Source organism: Pleurodeles waltl, chromosome 6 (assembly GCF_031143425.1).
Source record: "Pleurodeles waltl isolate 20211129_DDA chromosome 6, aPleWal1.hap1.20221129, whole genome shotgun sequence".
Lineage (NCBI taxonomy): Eukaryota > Metazoa > Chordata > Amphibia > Caudata > Salamandridae > Pleurodeles > Pleurodeles waltl.
In genome coordinates, this window is record NC_090445.1 from 1,717,478,648 (window position 1) to 1,717,497,562 (window position 18,915).

At 49.6% G+C, this 18,915-nt stretch overlaps 1 protein-coding gene across 1 annotated transcript in view; it reads left to right on the forward strand.

Moving 5' to 3' along the window:
- LOC138301446 (pneumococcal serine-rich repeat protein-like) overlaps positions 1–18,915 on the forward strand; it is an 85,936-nt gene that overhangs the window by 62,036 nt on the left and 4,985 nt on the right. The window contains exons 2-3 of the mRNA XM_069241945.1: positions 92–5,416; positions 18,540–18,646. Coding sequence (XP_069098046.1) covers positions 92–5,416; positions 18,540–18,646 — 5,432 coding nt within the window. The remainder of the gene's footprint in view (positions 1–91; positions 5,417–18,539; positions 18,647–18,915) is intronic.

Below are 18,915 nucleotides of genomic sequence, written 5' to 3' on the forward strand. Positions count from 1 at the left end.
CATGGAAGTGATGTTGGGGCCTCATGTTTTTGAACCTCTATCAATTTCAGAGAGAAATGTGGTACGTTTTCTTTTTTTTTTGTTTCTTTAGCTACCAGTACTTCACCCCCCAGAAACTCATCAACGTCTGTCTCCAGAGCCTCAGCCATCATGACTCCAGCTACTGCAGCCTTAGCCACAATGACCACCAACACGGCCACCATGACCTCCGTTAGGACAGTGTCAGGCACCCCAACCTCCGTCACATCAGCCTCTGGCAACACAACAACAATCACAAGGACCTCAGTCTCCACTGACTCAGGCGCAACACCCTCAGGCATCAAGTCCCTGGGCACCACAACAGCCTCGGCCCTCACTGTCTCAGGCACAACTGTCTCAGGCATCACAGTCTCAGGCAACACTACAGCCTCAAACTCCACTTCTTCAGACACAACTGCCTCAGGAATTACAGCCTCGGGCAACACAACAGCTTCAAACTCAAGTTCTTTAGACACAACTGCCTCAGGAATCACAGCCTCGGGCAACACAACAGCCTCAAACTCCAGTTCTTTAGACGCAACTGGCATAACAAGAACAGACACAAGAGCCTCAAACTCCAGTTCTTCAGACATAACTACCTCAGGAATTACAGCCGCGGGCAACACAACATCTTCAAACTCCCATTCTTTAGACACAACTGCCTCAGGAATCACAGCCTTGGGCAACACAACAGCCTCAAATTTCAGTTCTTTAGAAACAACTGGCATAACAAGAACAGTCACAAGAGCCTCAAACTCCAGTTCTTCAGACACAACTGCCTCAGGAATTACAGCCTCAGGCAACACAACAGCTTCAAACTCAAGTTCTTTAGACACAACTGCCTCAGGAATCACAGCCTCGGGCAACACAACAGCCTCAAACTCCAGTTCTTTAGACGCAACTGGCATAACAAGAACAGACACAAGAGCCTCAAACTCCAGTTCTTCAGACACAACTGCCTCAGGAATTACAGCCTCGGGCAACACAACATCTTCACACTCCCATTCTTTAGACACAACTGCCTCAGGAATCACAGCCTTGGGCAACACAACAGCCTCAAATTTCAGTTCTTTAGAAACAACTGGCATAACAAGAACAGTCACAAGAGCCTCAAACTCCAGTCCTTCAGGCACACATGCCTCAGGAACTACAGACTCGGGCAACACAACAGCTTCAAACTCCAGTTCTTTAGACACAACTGCCTCAGGAATCACAGCCTCAGGCAACACAACAGCTTCAAACTCCAGTTATTTAGACACAACTGCCTCAGGAATCACAGCCTCGGGCAACACAATAGCCTCAAACTCCAGTTCTTTAGACACAACTGCCTCAGGAATCACAGCCTCGGGCAACACAACAGCTTCAAACTCCAGTTCTTTAGACACAACTGGCATAACAAGAACAGTCACAAGAGCCTCAAACTCCAGTTCTTCAGACACAACTTCCTCGGGAATTACAGCCTCGGGCAACACAACAGCTTCAAACTCCTATTCTTTAGACACAACTGCCTCAGGAATTACAGCCTCGGGCAACACAACAGCTTCAAACTCCCATTCTTTAGACACAACTGCCTCGAGAATCACAGTCTCTGGCAATACAACAGCCTCAAACTTCATTTCTCCAGACCCAACTGCCTCAGGAATTACAGCCTCGGGCACCACAACAGCTTCAAACTCCTATTCTTTAGACACAACTGCTTCAGGAATTACAGCCTCGGGCACCACAACAGCTTCAAACTCCCGTTCTTTAGACACAACTACCTCAGGCATCACATCCTCGGGCAACAGAACAGCCTCAGCCTTCAATGTCTCAAGCACAACTGTCTTAGGCATCACAGTCTCAGGCAACATAACAGCCTCAAACTCAAATTTCTCAAACACAACTGCCTCAGGTATTACAATCTTGAGCAACACAACAGCCTCAAACTCCACTGCTTCAGACACAACCATCTTAGGCATCACAGTCTTGGGCAACACAACATCTTCAAACTACACTTCTTTAGATAGCACTGTCTCAAGTATCACAAGAGCAATCACAACAGCCTCAAACGCCACTGCCTCAGACACAACTGCCTCAGGAACCACAACATTAGACACAACTGCTTTAGCAATCACAATCTCAGGCATGACAGCCGTAGGTGCCACAACATCTGCCACCACACCCTCAGGCACATCTTTCTCAGTCCCTGCACCTCAAACAAGAGGAAGCTCTGCAACAGGAGCCACAGTCACCACAACTTCTGCTATAGCGGTATCAGCCATCACACGCTTTGTTACCACAGCCTCAGGCACGATGAACTCAGGCACAAGAGCCAGCACAACCCCTACAATCCCATCCTCAGCCTTTACAACCTCAGCCACAGATGTCTCATCCATAACATCATCAGCCACCACATCCCCATCTAAACCGGCCCCAGACACAACTATTTCTGAGACCACAGCCTCGGCCATCACAACTTCCAATACTACAGGCTCAGATGCAACAGCCTCCACCAGAACATCCTCGGCCTCCAGAGCCCCAACCATGACTGTCTCATCCAGAAGAGCCCCAGCTAGCACTGTCACAGGCATGACAACAGCCACCACCACCATAGTCTCAGCTACTGCAACATCAGCGATAGCAGTCTTAGTCACCACAGCCCCACCCGGCTCAACCCCAGCCACCACATCATCAGCCCTTAATCCTCCAACTACCGCCACCCCTATCACCAACACTTCAGGCACCATAACCCCAGTCACTAAACCCACAATGGACTCAGTCATCATAGCCACCACAGCCTTAGGCACCACATCATCAGCTCCCTCCACCACGGTGTCAGAGACGTCAGTCTCAGGCACCACAGCCGCAGCTTCCACCACCACGGTGTCAGCAACGTCAGCCTCAGGTCCCACAACGGTGTCAGCAACGTCAGCCTCAGGCAATACAGCAGCAGCTCCCACCACCACGGCGTCACCGACGTCAGCCTCAGGCACCGCACCAGCAGCTCCCACCACCACAGTATTAGTGACGTCAGCCTCAGGCACCACGGCAGCAGCTCCCTCCACCACAGTGACAGCGACATCAGCCTCAGGCACCCCAGCCGCAGCTCCCACCACCACGGTGTCACCGACGTCAGCCTCAGGCACCGCAGCAGCAGCTCCCACCACCACAGCGACATCAGCCTCAGGCACCCCAGCCGCCGCTCCCACCACCATGGTGTCAGCGACATCAGCCTCAGGCACCACAGCAGCAGCTCCCTCCACCATGGTGTCAGCGACATCAGCCTCAGGCACCACCACGGTGTCAGTGACATCAGCCTCAGGCACCACAGCAGCAGCTCCCTCCACCACGATGTCAGTGACGTCAGCCTCAGGCACCACAGCAGCAGCTCCCACCACCACGGTGTCAGCGACGTCAGCCTCAGGCACCACAGCAGCAGCTCCCACTACCAAAGTGTCAGCGATGTCAGCCTCAGGCACTACAGCAGCAGCTCCCACCACCACGGTGTCACCGACGTCAGCCTCAGGCACCGCAGTAGCAGCTCCCACCACCACGGTGTCAGCGACGTCAGCCTCAGGTCCCACCACGGTGTCAGCAACATCAGCCTCAGGCACCACAGCAGCAGCTCCCAACACCACGGTGTCAGCGACATCAGCCTCAGGCACCACAGCAGCAGCTCCCTCTACCACTGTGTCAGCGACGTCAGCCTCAGGCATCACACCAGCAGCTCCCTCCACCATGGTGTCAGCGACGTCAGCCTCAGGCACCACACCAGCAGCTCCCTCCACCACGGTGTCAGCGACGTCAGCCTCAGGCACCACAGCTGCCATCATCTCAGACCCAGTGATGACAGCAGCTGATAACACAGCCTCAGCTACCAGAGCACCAACCACCACACCACCTTTCATAACAGCAGAAGCACCAACACCAGCAGCAACCACTGCAAACACAGCCCCCATGAAGACAACAGCACCTTTAGCAACTGTAGCCTTGTCTACTTTAACCCCCACAATCACAGATCCAACCAGCAAAGCCCTGGAAAGAACAGCCTCACTTACCACAGCCACTGCTACTGTAAGTAGGTCCGCCACAGCCACTACAGCCACTGCCACCACGGAAACTCCCACCACAGGCCCAGTCACCACAGCTACCACACCTCCACTGATCCTAACCTCATCCACCATAGTTTCTGCCACCACAAGTCCAGCCACCACAGGGCAAGTCACTGTCATCTCAGCCACAACAGCTTGGACTACCACAGCCATGAGCACCGTTGCATCAACTAATGTGGCCTCAAGTAGCTCTGAGTCAGCCACCAGAGCTTCAGCCACCACAGTCCCGTCCACTGGAGCCTCAGCAATCACAGCCTCGCCCACAATTGTCCCAGTCACCACTATTGCCACTGTCATCACAGTATTGGGCACAGCTTTGTCAAACACAACAGCTGGCACCACGTTTTCAGACACCACACTGTCAGCCGGTACAGACTTTCTTTCAACGATCCCAGACACCACATTGTCAGCCACCACTGGTACAGCCCCCACTGCACCTGGAGGAACCACTGCCCTAGGAAGAACTACCACCACTGCAGTTGGGGGAACCACAGCCACTGCCATAGGGGGAACTACCACCACTGCAGCTGTGGGAACCACATCCACTACCGTAGGGGGAACTACCACCACTGCAGCTGGGGGAACCACAGCCACTGCCGTAGGGGGAACTACCACCACTGCAGCTAGGGGAACCACAGCCACTGCCGTAGGGGGAACTACCACCACTGCAGCTGGAGGAACCACAGCCACTGCCGTAGGGGGAACTACCACCACTGCAGCTGGGGAAACCACAGCCACTGCCGTAGGGGGAACTACCACCACTGCAGCTGGGGGAACCACAGCCACTGCCGTAGGGGGAACTACCACCACTGCAGCTGGGGGAACCACAGCCACTGCCATAGGGGGAACTACCACCACTGCAGCTGGAGGAACCACCGCCACTGCCGTAGGGGGAACTACCACCACTGCAGCTGGGGAAATGACATCCACTGCCATTTGGGGAACTACCACCACTGCAGCTGGAGGAACCACAGCCACTGCTGTAGGGGTTACTACCACCACTGAAGCTGGGAGAACCACAGCCACTGCCGTAGGAGGAGAAACTACCACTGTAGCTGGAGGAACCACAGCCACTGCCATAGGGGGAAATACCACCACTGCAGCTGGGGAAACCACAGCCACTGCCATAGGGGGAACTACCAGCACTGCAGCTGGAGGAACCACAGTCCTAGGAAGAACTACCACCACTGCAGCTGGGGGAATCACCACCCTGGTCGCAGAAAGATCTACATCTTTCCAAGGGACCACGGGAGCGACATCAGCTGTCACGGCTACCACAACAACCACATCCAGGAGCAGCAGCACAGGTAGGACTTTCTTTTCATCATCATATCTTTTACAAGCAACAGTGTGTATGGTCAGGAAGCCACAGAAGTGGTGAGTGTTTGGATCTCAGATACTGTATGACACAAGTAATAACACTAAGGGCCCGATTCACAAAGGTAAAGGTTAGACTAAAGGTCTAAGTTTAGACCTGGATTCACAGTTTAGACCTGAAGTTTAAGTTTAGACCTGAAGTCGCAGTTTACACCTGAAGTTTAAGTTTAGACCTGAAGTCACAGTTTACACCTGAAGTTTAAGTTTAGACCTGAAGTCGCAGTTTACACCTGAAGTTTAAGTTTAGACCTGAAGTCACAGTTTACACCTGAAGTTTAAGTTTAGACCTGAAGTCTAACTTTACAACTGAAGTCTAAGTTTACACCTGAAGTCTAAGTTTAGACCAAAGTCTAACTTTACACCTGATGTCTAAGTTTAAACCAAAAGTCTAACTTTACACCTGAAGTCTGAGTTTACACTTGGAATCAAAATTTATACCTGAAGTCTAACTTTACACCTGAAGTTTAACTTTACACCAAAAGTCTAACTTAGACCAAAAGTCTAACTTTATTTATTTTCAGTATTCACACAGGTAAGTTACTACTAGTAAAGTTAGACATTTGGGCCCTCATTTTAAGAATGGTGGTAAATGCCGCCAACCGCCGCGGCGACAGCCACCAAAAGACCGTCACTGCAGCTACCATCCACTTGTCATAATACGACCACAGCCAGATTTCCGCCACAAGAAGGGCGGAAATCCAGCTGTGGCCATACTGACGGATGGTGGTAAGGTGGACCTGCTACCAGCAGCAGCGCCACGCCAGTAGACCACCGCCAGCCGTATTATGATAAATATTATGGCCTGGCGGTGTTCTGCTGACGGGCGCTGCTGGCAGTAGCAGCGCCCCATCCCGTCTCCTGCCGGAAGAACGCCAGGATCCAGGTAACTCGGGTCTCAGACAAGGGAGGGGCTTGGGGGGGTGTTATGTGTGTGTGGGGGTGTGGATGTACATATGAGTGTGTGCGTGAATGCGAGTGTGTGTTTAGTGTTGTGTGCATGCGTGTATGAATGTGTGTGAGTGCATGTATGTATGGAAATTGGAATGCGTGTCTGTTTTGATGTGTGTGCGTGAATGGATGTATGCATGCGTGTATGTATGTGTGAATGAGTGTGTGTCTGCGTGTGTGTGTGTGTGAAGGGGGAGTGGATGTAGGTGGGGTGGGCTGGTGTTTGGAAAGGTATGGAGGAGAGGAGTCCTCCTATCAGTGACAGGGTAGGAATTCCCTGTCACTGATAGGGCCTCCCGCCATGATTTTCGTGGCGTTACGAACGCCACAAAAACATTGGCAGTAGGCAGGGATATAATCCCAGCGGCAGCACAATGGCAGGAGCCAGGCTGGAGATGGTTATCTCCAGCCTGGCGGCTGCTACCGCCATGAAGGTCGGAGTGGTGAAGCCAACCCGCCAATGTCATAATGTTGCAGTAAGTACCGCCAGCCTGTTGGCGGTACTACCGCCACATTAGCACCGACCGTCGGGGTCATAATGACTCCCATGATCTAACTTAGACTGTAGGAATAAAACTTAGACTTCAGGTGTAATATTAGACTTCAGGAGTAAAGTTAGACTTTTGGTCTAAAGTTAACTTTGTGAATTGGGCCTTAAAGCATGGCATAGCATCTGCTGCAAATGTGTAGTGCGCCAAAATAGGACACACCTCAGGTAAGAGAAATATTCAAAGTTTGTCCCTTTTGGTAACATATGCATGTATGGGGGAAATCCCTGTTCCTGCTGCAGGCTATTCTGAAGCAAGAGCTGGGAAAGGGAAAGTTGTGCTGTCACACCGCCCAGTGATCATGAGGAAGGCACCCACAGCAGGGTGGGAGGACAGGAGTGGTGCTAGGCACCATGGCTGATTGGCAAAGCGAGTGGGTGGCAGGGTCGACAGGTCCCAAGCAGGCCAGATGGGATTCCTCAGAGTCTATAGAGGGATTGGCTGGGGCAGGAACCTCAGGGGTTTCGAATTCTGTCTGTGGTCACACAACTTCCACAAACATCAGTGACTACACCTTCCAACTCCCAGAGGAGCTTCTGTTTTATTTTGTTTAAACGTATGGTAGCTATGTAGTGAGTGAGAACCTCAGTGGTTATGCTCTCTCATTTCTTTCCAAATTGTCACTAACAGGCTAGTGACCAATTTTACCAATTTACATTGGCTTACTGGAACACCCGTATAATTCCCTAGTATATGGTACTGAGGTACCCAGGGTATTGGGGTTCCAGGAGATCCCTATGGGCTGCAGCATTTCTTTTGCCACTTATAGGGAGCTCTGACAATTCTTACACAGGCCTGCCACTGCAGCCTGAGTGAAATAACGTCCACGTTATTTCACAGACATTTTACACTGCACTTAAGTAGCTTATAAGTCACCTGTATGTCTAACCCTCACTTAGAGAAGGTTAGGTGCAAAGTGACTAAGGGGGTGATTCTAACCCCGGCGGTCTTAGACCGCCGGGGCCAGGGTCGGCGGGAGCACCGCCGACAGACCGGCGGTGCCCCGCAGGGCATTCTGACCGCGGCGCTTTGGCCGCGGTCAGTGCAGGAAAACCGGCGGTCTCCCGCCGGTTTCCCGCTGCCCGTTGGAATCCTCCAAGGCGGCGCAGCTTGCTGCGCCGCCGAGGGGATTCCGACCCCCCCTACCGCCATCCAGTTCCCGGCGGTCCGCCCGCCGGGAACCGGATGGCGGTAGGGGGGGTCGCGGGGCCCCTGGGGGCCCCTGCAGTGCCCATGCCACTGGCATGGGCACTGCAGGGGCCCCCGTAAGAGGGCCCCTAAATGTATTTCACTGTCTGCTGCGCAGACAGTGAAATACGCGACGGGTGCAACTGCACCCGTCGCACAGCTTCCACTCCGCCGGCTCGATTCCGAGCCGGCTTCATCGTGGAAGCCTCTTTCCCGCTGGGCTGGCGGGCGGCCTGAAGGCGGCCGCCCGCCAGCCCAGCGGGAATGTCAGAATTACCGCCGCGGTCTTTCGACCGCGGAACGGTAACCTGACGGCGGGACTTTGGCGGGCGGCCTCCGCCGCCCGCCAAGGTAAGAATGAGGGCCTAAGTGTGACTAAGTGTGAGGGCACCCTGGCACTAGCCATGGTGCCCCCACATTGTTCAAAGCAATTTACCAGGACTTTGTGAGTGCGGGGACACCATTACATGCGTGCGCTACATATAGGTCAATACCTATATGTAGCTTCACAATGGTAACTCCGAATATGGCCATGGAACATGTCTAAGATCATGGAATTGTCCCCCCATGCCAAATCTGGTATTGGGGTGCCAATTCCATGCATCCCCGGGGCTCCAGCATGGACCCCGGGTATTGCCAAACAAGCTCTCTGGGGTTTTCACTGCAGCTACCGCTGCTGCCCACCCACAGACAGGCTTCTGCCCTCCTGGGGTCTGGGCAGCCCAGTCCCAGGAAGGCAGAACAAAGGATTTCCTAAGAGAGAGGGTGTTACACCCTCTCCCTTTTGAAATAGGTGTCAAGGGCCTGAGAGGAGTAGCCACTGGGAATGTTTTGAAGGGCACAGATGGTGCCCTCCTTGCATAAACCAGTCTACACCGGTTCAGGGATCCCCCAGCCCCTGCTCTGGTGCGAAACTGGACAAAGGAAAGGGGAGTGACCACTCCCTGTCCATCACCACCCCATGGGTGGTGCCCAGAGATCCTCCAGTGTGTCCCAGACCTCTGCCATCCTGAATTCAGAGGTGTGAGGGCACAATGGAGGCCACTGAGTGGTCAGTGCCAGCAGGTGACATCAGAGACCCCTCCTGATAGGTGCTTACCTGGTTAGGGGGCCAATCCTCCTCCGAGGGCTTTTTAGGGTCTCTTCTGTGGGTTTCTCTTCAGATAACGAATGCAAGAGCTCACCAGAGTTCCTCTGCATCTCTCTCTTCAACTTCTGCCAAGGATCGACTGCTGACTGCTCAAGGATGCCTGCAAAACCGCAACAAAGTAGCAAGACGACTACCAGCAACATTGTAGCGCCTAATCCTGCCGGCTTTTTCAACTGCTTCCTGGTGGTGCATGCTCTGAGGGCTGTCTGCCTTCACCCTGCACTGGAAGCCAAGAAGAAATCTCTTGTGGGTCACCAGAATCTTCCCCCTGCTAACAAAGGCAGCAAACTTCTGCATCACTGGTTCTCTGGGTCCCCTCTCATCTTGACGAGCGTGGTCCTTGTAACACAGGAGCTAGATCCAAGTTACCCCGACAGTCCAGAGGTCCTTCTGTCCAAATTTGGTGGAGGTAAGTCCTAGCCTCCCCACGCCAGACAGTAATCCTGTGTACTGCATTAACTGCAGCTGCCAGGGCTTCTATGCAATTTTGCAAGGAATCCTTCGTGCACAGCATAGCCCAGCTCCCAAGCACTCCGTCCTGCATTGCTTAACTCGCTGAGTTGACCACCGGCTTTGTGGGACCCTCCTTTGTTGTGTTGAGATGACCGACATGTTCAGATTTCTTGAATGCCTGTTCAAGTGCTTCTGCAGGTGCTGCCTGCTTCTTTGTGGGCTCTCTGTGTTGCTAAGCGCCCCTCTGTCTCCCCCTCCAAGGGGCGACCTCCTGGTCCTTCCTGGGCCCGGGCAGCACCCATTTTCTTTAACAGTGACCTTTGCAGCTATCAAGGCTTGCTTGTGGTCTTTCTGCGTGAAAACAACTCTGCATCCTCCAGCACGCGGTGGGACATCTTCTGTGCAAAGGAGAAGATCCTGGCATCCTCCGTTGTTGCAGAATCTTCGGCTTCTTCCACCCGTAGGCAGCCATTTTGCACCTTCATCCAGGGTTTAGTGGGCTCCTGCCCCCCTTGGACACTTGTGTGACTCTTGGACTTTGTCCCCTTCCTTTGCAGGTCCTCAGGTCCAGGAATTCTTCTTCAGTGCTTTGCAGTCAGTTGTTGTCCTTTCAGAATCTCCTATCACGACTTTAGTGTGTTTCTGGGGAAGTAGGGTAATGTTACTCCTACTTTCCAGGGTCTTAGGGTGGGGTATCTTGGACACCCTTAGTGTTTTCTTACACTCCCAGCGACTATCTACACACTACACAAGGCCTGGGGTCCCTAAGTGGTTCACATTCCACTTTCTTAGTATAGGGTTTTTGCTGCCCTAAGCCTATTGTTTCCTACTGCATCCTATTGTATTCTACAGTGTTTGCACTACTTTTCTAACTGTTTACTTACCTGATTTTGGTTTGTGTGTATATTTTGTGTATTTTACTTACCTCCTAAGGGAGTATATCCTCTGAGATATTTTTGGCCCATTGTCACTAAAATAAAGTACCTTTATTTTTAGTAACTCTGAGTATTGTGTTTCTTATGATATAGTGCTATATGATATAAGTGGTGTAGTAGGAGCTTTGCATGTCTCCTAGTTCAGCCTAAGCTGCTCTGTTATAGCTACCTTCTATCAGCCTAAGCTGCTAGAAACACCTCTTATCTACTAATAAGGGATAACTGGACCTGGCACAGGGTGTAAGTTCCACAAGGTACCCACTATAAGCCAGCCCAGCCTCCTACAGTGAGTTTCACGCCTGTTTTTTTTAAATATGAGCTGTTGTGCCCCTAAATAAGATGAATAGTGCACACTGTACTATTATAAATATATCAATAAATATATAGGTATGTTTACACATGCAAAATAAACAATAGAAAAGAATGAAGCCAACAAAAGCAAAATGTCTCCTGGTGCTTGGAATGGGTGGTGAGAGGTGCAGCTACTTACTACCGGGAGCACCTGCTCACTGCTGAGGAATGCTGCTCTTCCACGCATCGGATACTATCGCTGCAGATACTCAAAGCCTGGCAGTGCCCAGGGCACTTCATGGAGGGCTCCAGATGTGTCACAGCTGCTTTGCTATGCCCTGCCTTGTTTGCCAGTGCACCTGGAGAGTAAAGCATTGACTCCAGGCTCGGAGAGGTACTAAAATATCACTGAGGGAGTATTATACCACATACATGTTCTGCCCGGGACATCATGTACAAAAATATTGCCCCGTTGGAGTTAATAATTGAAAGTTGCAATGGCTGTTAATCTCCCCTGTAGCTATGGGCCCCAATCCGCAGGTGATGGCTCGTAGCTAATGGGAGGGGTGATTAATAGCTGTTATGGCCCTGCGGGTAACAATCCCCTCAAAACTAGGAGCACTGCAGGAGATATCTCTTACCTGAAGAGGCTGGACAAAGCAGGGCTCCATTCCCTCCGCAGTGCTACAAATAGGTGCTCTGTAGGTGATCAGTGAGAAATAGTGCTCGTGCAGTGCATCAAAAGGAAAAATAAGGTGAGACTTGTGCTCAAATCTTATAGTTTTTCAAATGCACCTGTCCAATGTGCACATATATGTGGTTCACTATACATGGGCTGAGTATTGCAGTCTTTCAATTGCTCATATCCCGGAATACTTTAGTACAGGCTGGATATAAGATCATCGACGTTTCGACCCTCTTAAGAAGCGCATGCTTTTAATGCATCATAGTGGGTCTTCATCAGGACTAATTATGGACACACCTGCAAAGGTTGCAGGGATCTACGTGGACTTGTCTCACTAGGAAAGATTCCCAGTGTATAATTTGGTATTGTTTGTTTCATCCCAAATAGCAGTGTGAATAGGTCATTTGAGACGCAAGTCCAACAGGGATGGCGGGTTAATGTACTACATGACTTCCCGGCTCAAATCACAGGACGTGGTGTAGGAGGCTGGCCTGGTGTGTGGTGGGTACCTATGGTACTTACACCTTATACCAGGTTCAGTTATCCAATATTAGTGTAGTGTGGTCAGTATCTAGAAACAAGGGTCCCTAGAGGTAGTTGTGGATGAGCAGCCAAGGTTTATTTGGGAGACATGCAAAGCTCTTGCAATATCAGTGTAGTCACACAGCACTCCCACACATGAAGGAATACACTCAGTGTTACAAAAATAAACGTACTTTATTTTGGTGAGACAAATACCAAAAAGACTGTACTCCCTTGGGAGGTAAGTAATACAAAAAATGATATACACTAGTATGAAGAAATCAGCATACAAACAGTTAGAAAACAGTGGAAATAGTAAAAATCACAATAGTTAGAAATGGGCCTAGGGGTAACAAACCATATACTAAGAAAGGGGAATGTGAAAGTCGCTCCCTACCTAGGCAAGTGTAGTGTGTCGAGAGGAGCTGGAAGTACTAAGAAAGCCCAAAGGTAAATACCACAACCCACCCCAGCGACCAAGAAAACAGGAGTAAATCACAGTAAATTTCCCAGGGCACACACAGAGAAGTAAAGAATTATGCAAAACCCAGAAGAGACTGCAAGACACCAACAGTGGGTTCCTGGACAAGAAGACCTGTGGAAAAAGGGGACTAAGTCCAAGAAGCATAGAAGAGTCCAGGAAGGGCAGGAGACCCTGCCCACCTGGAAGAAGGTGCAAAAGATGAACCACCGGTGAAGAAGAAGAAGAGTCGGCAATGCACCCAAGAAGACGAAGTCGGGTTCCTGGTGGGTGCATGTGATGTCCCACGCTGGCTAGAGGATTGCAGTTGGGTTTGTGTTATCAGAGTCCACCAACAAGCCTTGGCACATGCAAAGCTCACGGTTAGAGGAAAATGGCGCTGCAAGGGACCAGGAAGGACCAGGTGGACTCTACCCAGGAGGTGCGGTCAGAAGGGGCCCTCAGAAACACAGAGAGCCAACGAAGTCCAGAGTGGGCCCACAGGAGTCCCACAGGATGGGGACAGGAGAGTCACAGAAGAGGCCCACGCAGCACTACTAGAAAGGCTTCCACACTGCCAGAAAGCCACTCAGGGAGCAGTGTGTTGCAGGATAGAGTGCTGCGGGCTGGAGCTTCAAGATCTTGGAGGAAGGATGCAAACAAGCCTTTGCAGCTGCAATGGATGCAGTGCAAGGAGGTACTGTCTTGTGTGGGGAGAAAAGGTCTTACCTCCACCAAGGTTTGACAGTTGGAAGAGAGGACCATCAGGACCACTTAAGTCCACCACCCGTGAGGCAGGAGCCATGCAGCTTAGAAGGAGTGGAGATCCACGCAGCCAGTAGTCATCGCAGTTGGTGCCTGCAGAAGCAGGGGAGTGACTCCTTCACTCCAAGGGAGATTTCTTCTTTCTTCTGATGCAGGCTGAAGACGGGCTGTCCTCAGAGTATGCACGACCAGGGAAATGTTGCAGTTACTGGAAGGAGCTGGAGATACAATGTTACAGAACTTGTCTTGCTTCTTTGTTGCAGCTTGTGGGGTCTTAAAGAGTCCAGATGCAGTTTCTTTAGACAGAACTCAAAGTGGAGGGTGCAGACAATTCCTGCTGGAGTCTTGCAATCTGAATCTGAGGAACCACCCAAAGGAGAAACCCTAAATAGCCTAAATAACCCTAGGAGGGGGCTCTGACGTCACCTGCTGGCACTGGTCACTCAGATTCTCCCAGAGTTCCCTGCCAACCTTGAATCCAAGATGGCAAAACCCAGGGACCCTCTGGAGGAGCTCTGAGCACCACCCCTGGGGTGGTGATGGACAGGGGAGATGTCACTCCCCTTTCCTTTGTCCAGTTTCATGCCAGAGCAGGGACTGGGGGTCCCTGAACCAGTGCAGAGTGGTTTATGCACGGAGGGCACCAAATGTGCCCTTGAAAGCATTTCCAGTTGTTAGGGGAGGCTACACCTCCCATGCCTGAAACAGCTATTTTCAAAGGGAGAGGGTGTAACACCCCTCTTCCAAAGGAAATCCTTTGTTCTGCCTTCCTGGGCTCCAGCTTCTCAAGCAGCAGGAGGGCAGAAACCTGTCTGTGAGGTGGCAGCAGCTGGGCTGCCTGGAAAACTTCAGAATGCTGTTATGGCAGTACTGGGGGTCCTCTATGGAGCCCCAGAGTCATGGAATCATACAACCAATGCTTGCAAAAGCCTTGGGGTATGTTTCCAACATGTTTGATACCAAACATGCCTATGTTCGGAGTCACCATGATGTACCTGGACATAGGTAGTGACGTATGCCCAGTACACGCTTAAAATGGCATCCCGGCAGTCACGAAGTCTGGTAAAATGGGCCTGGAGTTCATGGGGGGACCTCTGCTAGTGCAGGGGAGCCTTCAAACACGGGTACTTTGCACGCTGCCCTCTGGGCTAGAAGACCTACTTAGGGGTAACTTATAAGTGACCTGGTGCAGTGAAAAATGGCAGTGAAAGGGTGCTTGCACCTTCTCACGCAGGCTGCAATGGCAGTCCTCCAGAAGCCTTTGCATGGGCTCCCTATGGGTGGCAAAATATATGCTGCAGCCCAAAGGGATCCCCTGGAACCCCAATGCCCTGGGTACCTAGGTACCATATACTAGGGACTTATAATGGGGCACCAGTGTGCCAACTGTGGATGAAATACAGAGTTTTGGCAGAGAGCATAATCATTGGGGTTCTGGTTAGCAGGATCCCAGTGAACACAGTCAAACACACTGACATCAGGCAGAAAATTGGGGTAACCAAGCTAGAAAGAGGCTACTTTCCTGCAAATGGCCACTTCCGCTGATTGAGAGCTGATCACCTATGGGGCAACTATTTGTTGTACTTAATCAATAGTTTGATTCATGTCATTGTTCATCATTTTCGATTGAGATCTAGTCAGTGCTCATTAGATTAACTTCAGTTTTAATATTTGTATTGGTCAGAACCCCATGTTTTCCTTATTCCAAAATGGAAACTAAGTGGAATCTGGTTCAAACTGAATAATTTATTTATCTCTCCAACAGAGCCAGTTTGCACTATTTATTTATCTGGCAGCCTGTACATCTCATCATAAAGACTCATGCAAAGACAGACATCAGTCCTTAGAACCCTGGGATTATAAGTGCGGAGGCGTTCCTCAGGGGGAACGCTGCCCGGGACGGATCTCAATCTGCCAGAGTAGCTGAAATACCTTTATTAATAATTGTACAGGCTCCTCTGGAAAGACAAAGATTCTGCTCTCATCATTGGGAATTAAATGTTTTAATTTACCCTTCACAAAATGTATGTTAATATGTTTCCATCAGTTAAAATTCAGAATTTATGTAATAGTGCTGTTGCATTATTTTATTTCGCTCATTTCAACGGGGGCATATTTATGAGAGCTTTGCGTCATGCTTGCACCATGCAACGTGGTACATGTGTGACGGAAACCTCCAAGTCCAATTTTTGAAGCAACGTAAAACCACTTTGCATGGCTTCAAACATAGGGAGTGATGCAACGGCACACATTGCTGCTGTGCGTTAATCTGCACAGGGAGGTGTTCCGTGGCATTGGGCAGATATTTCCACGCAACTCCCATGGTTTTTGACGCATTCTAAGATTTAGCAAGCCTGGGAAACCTGGTAATGTGCCACAAAAGGTACGCCTCCCTAAGAGAGGCGTAATGAGAGGGAGTACCTTTATTTCTCCTCAGTAGTTCCTCTTTCCATGTGTGCGCCACCCTGCGGCACACATAGACAGAAGAAGACGCCTCCCAGCATTGTTTTTCTGCAGGACGTTGCCCCTTCCTGCTCAAAAGCACTCTTGCATACAGCTCAGACACCTTTGCACCATGATGCCTGAAATATGACGCATTCACACACTTCCCAGCATGCAGTTCAGCGTAGCATGGTGACTTGTTGCACTGCACCACTATGTATATATATATATATATATATATATATATATATATACAGGGAGTGCAGAATTATTAGGCAAGTTGTATTTTTGAGGATTAATTTTATTATTGAACAACAACCATGTTCTCAATGAACCCAAAAAACTCATAAATATCAAAGCTGAATATTTTTGGAAGTAGTTTTTAGTTTGTTTTTAGTTTTAGCTATGTTAGGGGGATATCTGTTTGTGCAGGTGACTATTACTGTGCATAATTATTAGGCAACTTAACAAAAAAAAATATATACCCATTTCAATTATTTATTATTACCAGTGAAACCAATATAACATCTCAACATTCACAAATATACATTTCTGACATTCAAAAACAAAACAAAAACAAATCAGTGACCAATATAGCCACCTTTCTTTGCAAGGACACTCAAAAGCCTGCCATCCATGGATTCTGTCAGTGTTTTGATCTGTTCACCATCAACATTGCGTGCAGCAGCAACCACAGCCTCCCAGACACTGTTCAGAGAGGTGTACTGTTTTCCCTCCTTGTAAATCTCACATTTGATGATGGACCACAGGTTCTCAATGGGGTTCAGATCAGGTGAACAAGGAGGCCATGTCATTAGATTTCCTTCTTTTATACCCTTTCTTGCCAGCCACGCTGTGGAGTACTTGGACGCGTGTGATGGAGCATTGTCCTGCATGAAAATCATGTTTTTCTTGAAGGATGCAGACTTCTTCCTGTACCACTGCTTGAAGAAGGTGTCTTCCAGGAACTGGCAGTAGGACTGGGAGTTGAGCTTGACTCCATCCTCAACCCGAAAAGGCCCCACAAGCTCATCTTTGTTGATACCAGCCCAAACCAGTACTCCACCTCCACCTTGCTGGCGTCTGAGTCGGACTGGAGCTCTCTGCCCTTTACCAATCCAGCCACGGGCCCATCCATCTGGCCCATCAAGACTCACTCTCATTTCATCAGTCCATAAAACCTTAGAAAAATCAGTCTTGAGATATTTCTTGGCCCAGTCTTGACGTTTCAGCTTGTGTGTCTTGTTCAGTGGTGGTCGTCTTTCAGCCTTTCTTACCTTGGCCATGTCTCTGAGTATTGCACACCTTGTGCTTTTGGGCACTCCAGTGATGTTGCAGCTCTGAAATATGGCCAAACTGGTGGCAAGTGGCATCGTGGCAGCTGCACGCTTGACTTTTCTCAGTTCATGGGCAGTTATTTTGCGCCTTGGTTTTTCCACACGCTTCTTGCGACCCTGTTGACTATTTTGAATGAAACGCTTGATTGTTCGATGATCACGCTTCAGAAGCTTTGCAATTTTAAGAGTGCTGCATCCCTCTGCAAGATATCTCACTATTTTTTACTTTTCTGAGCCTGTCAAGTCCTTCTTTTGACCCATTTTGCCAAAGGAAAGGAAGTTGCCTAATAATTATGCACACCTGATATAGGGTGTTGATGTCATTAGACCACACCCCTTCTCATTACAGAGATGCACATCACCTAATATGCTTAATTGGTAGTAGGCTTTCGAGCCTATACAGCTTGGAGTCAGACAACATGCATAAAGAGGATGATGTGGTCAAAATACTCATTTGCCTAATAATTCTGCACTCCCTGTATATATATATATGAAATATTCTTTTTGAGTTCAATAAACTCTTATTTTTTTCTATACATTACCACTAAGAGATCTTAACCCCAACTGCAGAGTCTCGTTGTTGTAAAGTGCAAGATTTTTTTTTTAGAAAATCATTTACCTCAAAGTAAATATTATAAATAAATATGTTTATGTGAATTATAAATGTAAGTTAATTTAATATATTTACTTATTAAATATATTTGCTTTAAAAATAGAACAGAACAAAAGTAAAATGCTACAGCCATTTTCAATTCATTTTTATTGAAAACTAAATAACGGAACTATATTAAAGTACAATTAATGTTTATTAATATTTTTAATTATTTTACATATGTTAGTTTAATTTCACCTTATTTTCTCTGGGGTTTATACTAAGTCCCTGTCTCTAGTGTTTACTATGGGGGGGTGTTGCAGGGGGGGGGGCACGTGTAGTGCTGGACTCCTATTTTTGGAGTTTATGAATACCGAAAAGTGTTAAACTTACTCACAAGTGTGAATGCTCTCAAAAGTGTAAGTTACCTCTATGAATCTGGCCCACAGCGTTGTAAAGACGGACAAAGGCGGCCCCAGCCACACTTTGCCATAAACCAAAGACCGCAGAGGTCAGTGATAGCACCAACCCCTTCCCCTGTGGCCACCCTTACCCCGGGCCCCTACGGTACTAAGAATATTGCACCTGCCACGTGAAATTGAGAATGGTGTTTTGAGTCAGAGACAGTGAAGCTGAATGTGAGCTTCAGGTTGGTGGTGAGTGATGGATGAATGGGTGAATGAGGAGCGTCATGCTCATTCACTGAGGTCTGAAGCTCTCCCTGCTGTCTCTTGCAGTTCCCTCTGTGGAGGAGGCCAGTGACGCACTTCCTGCCTGGGCCATCATCCTTGCAGCCCTGGCTTCCATCCTTGGCATGTTCCTGCTGCTCTGCGTGGCCTGCCTGGTAAGTGCCCTCCACGGACCTGCGCCCTCGTGCGTTTCGCCGTAACCCAAGCTGTGCTTCTTGGCATGTGGTCCGGATGGTGGGAGGTGCTTCAGTGGAGGGTTCTGGGTGACGTCGAGCCCCCTCTGACGTCACCTCTTGAGGTGAAGCCCTCTCACGTGAGTCCTGCCCATGGATGCCAGGGGCATGGATCCCATGTGTGGTTATCGATAGACACGTTTCATGTTGTGTTGCAGGTAGAGAGTAGCCGAGGCCTGTGGGTGGATTAC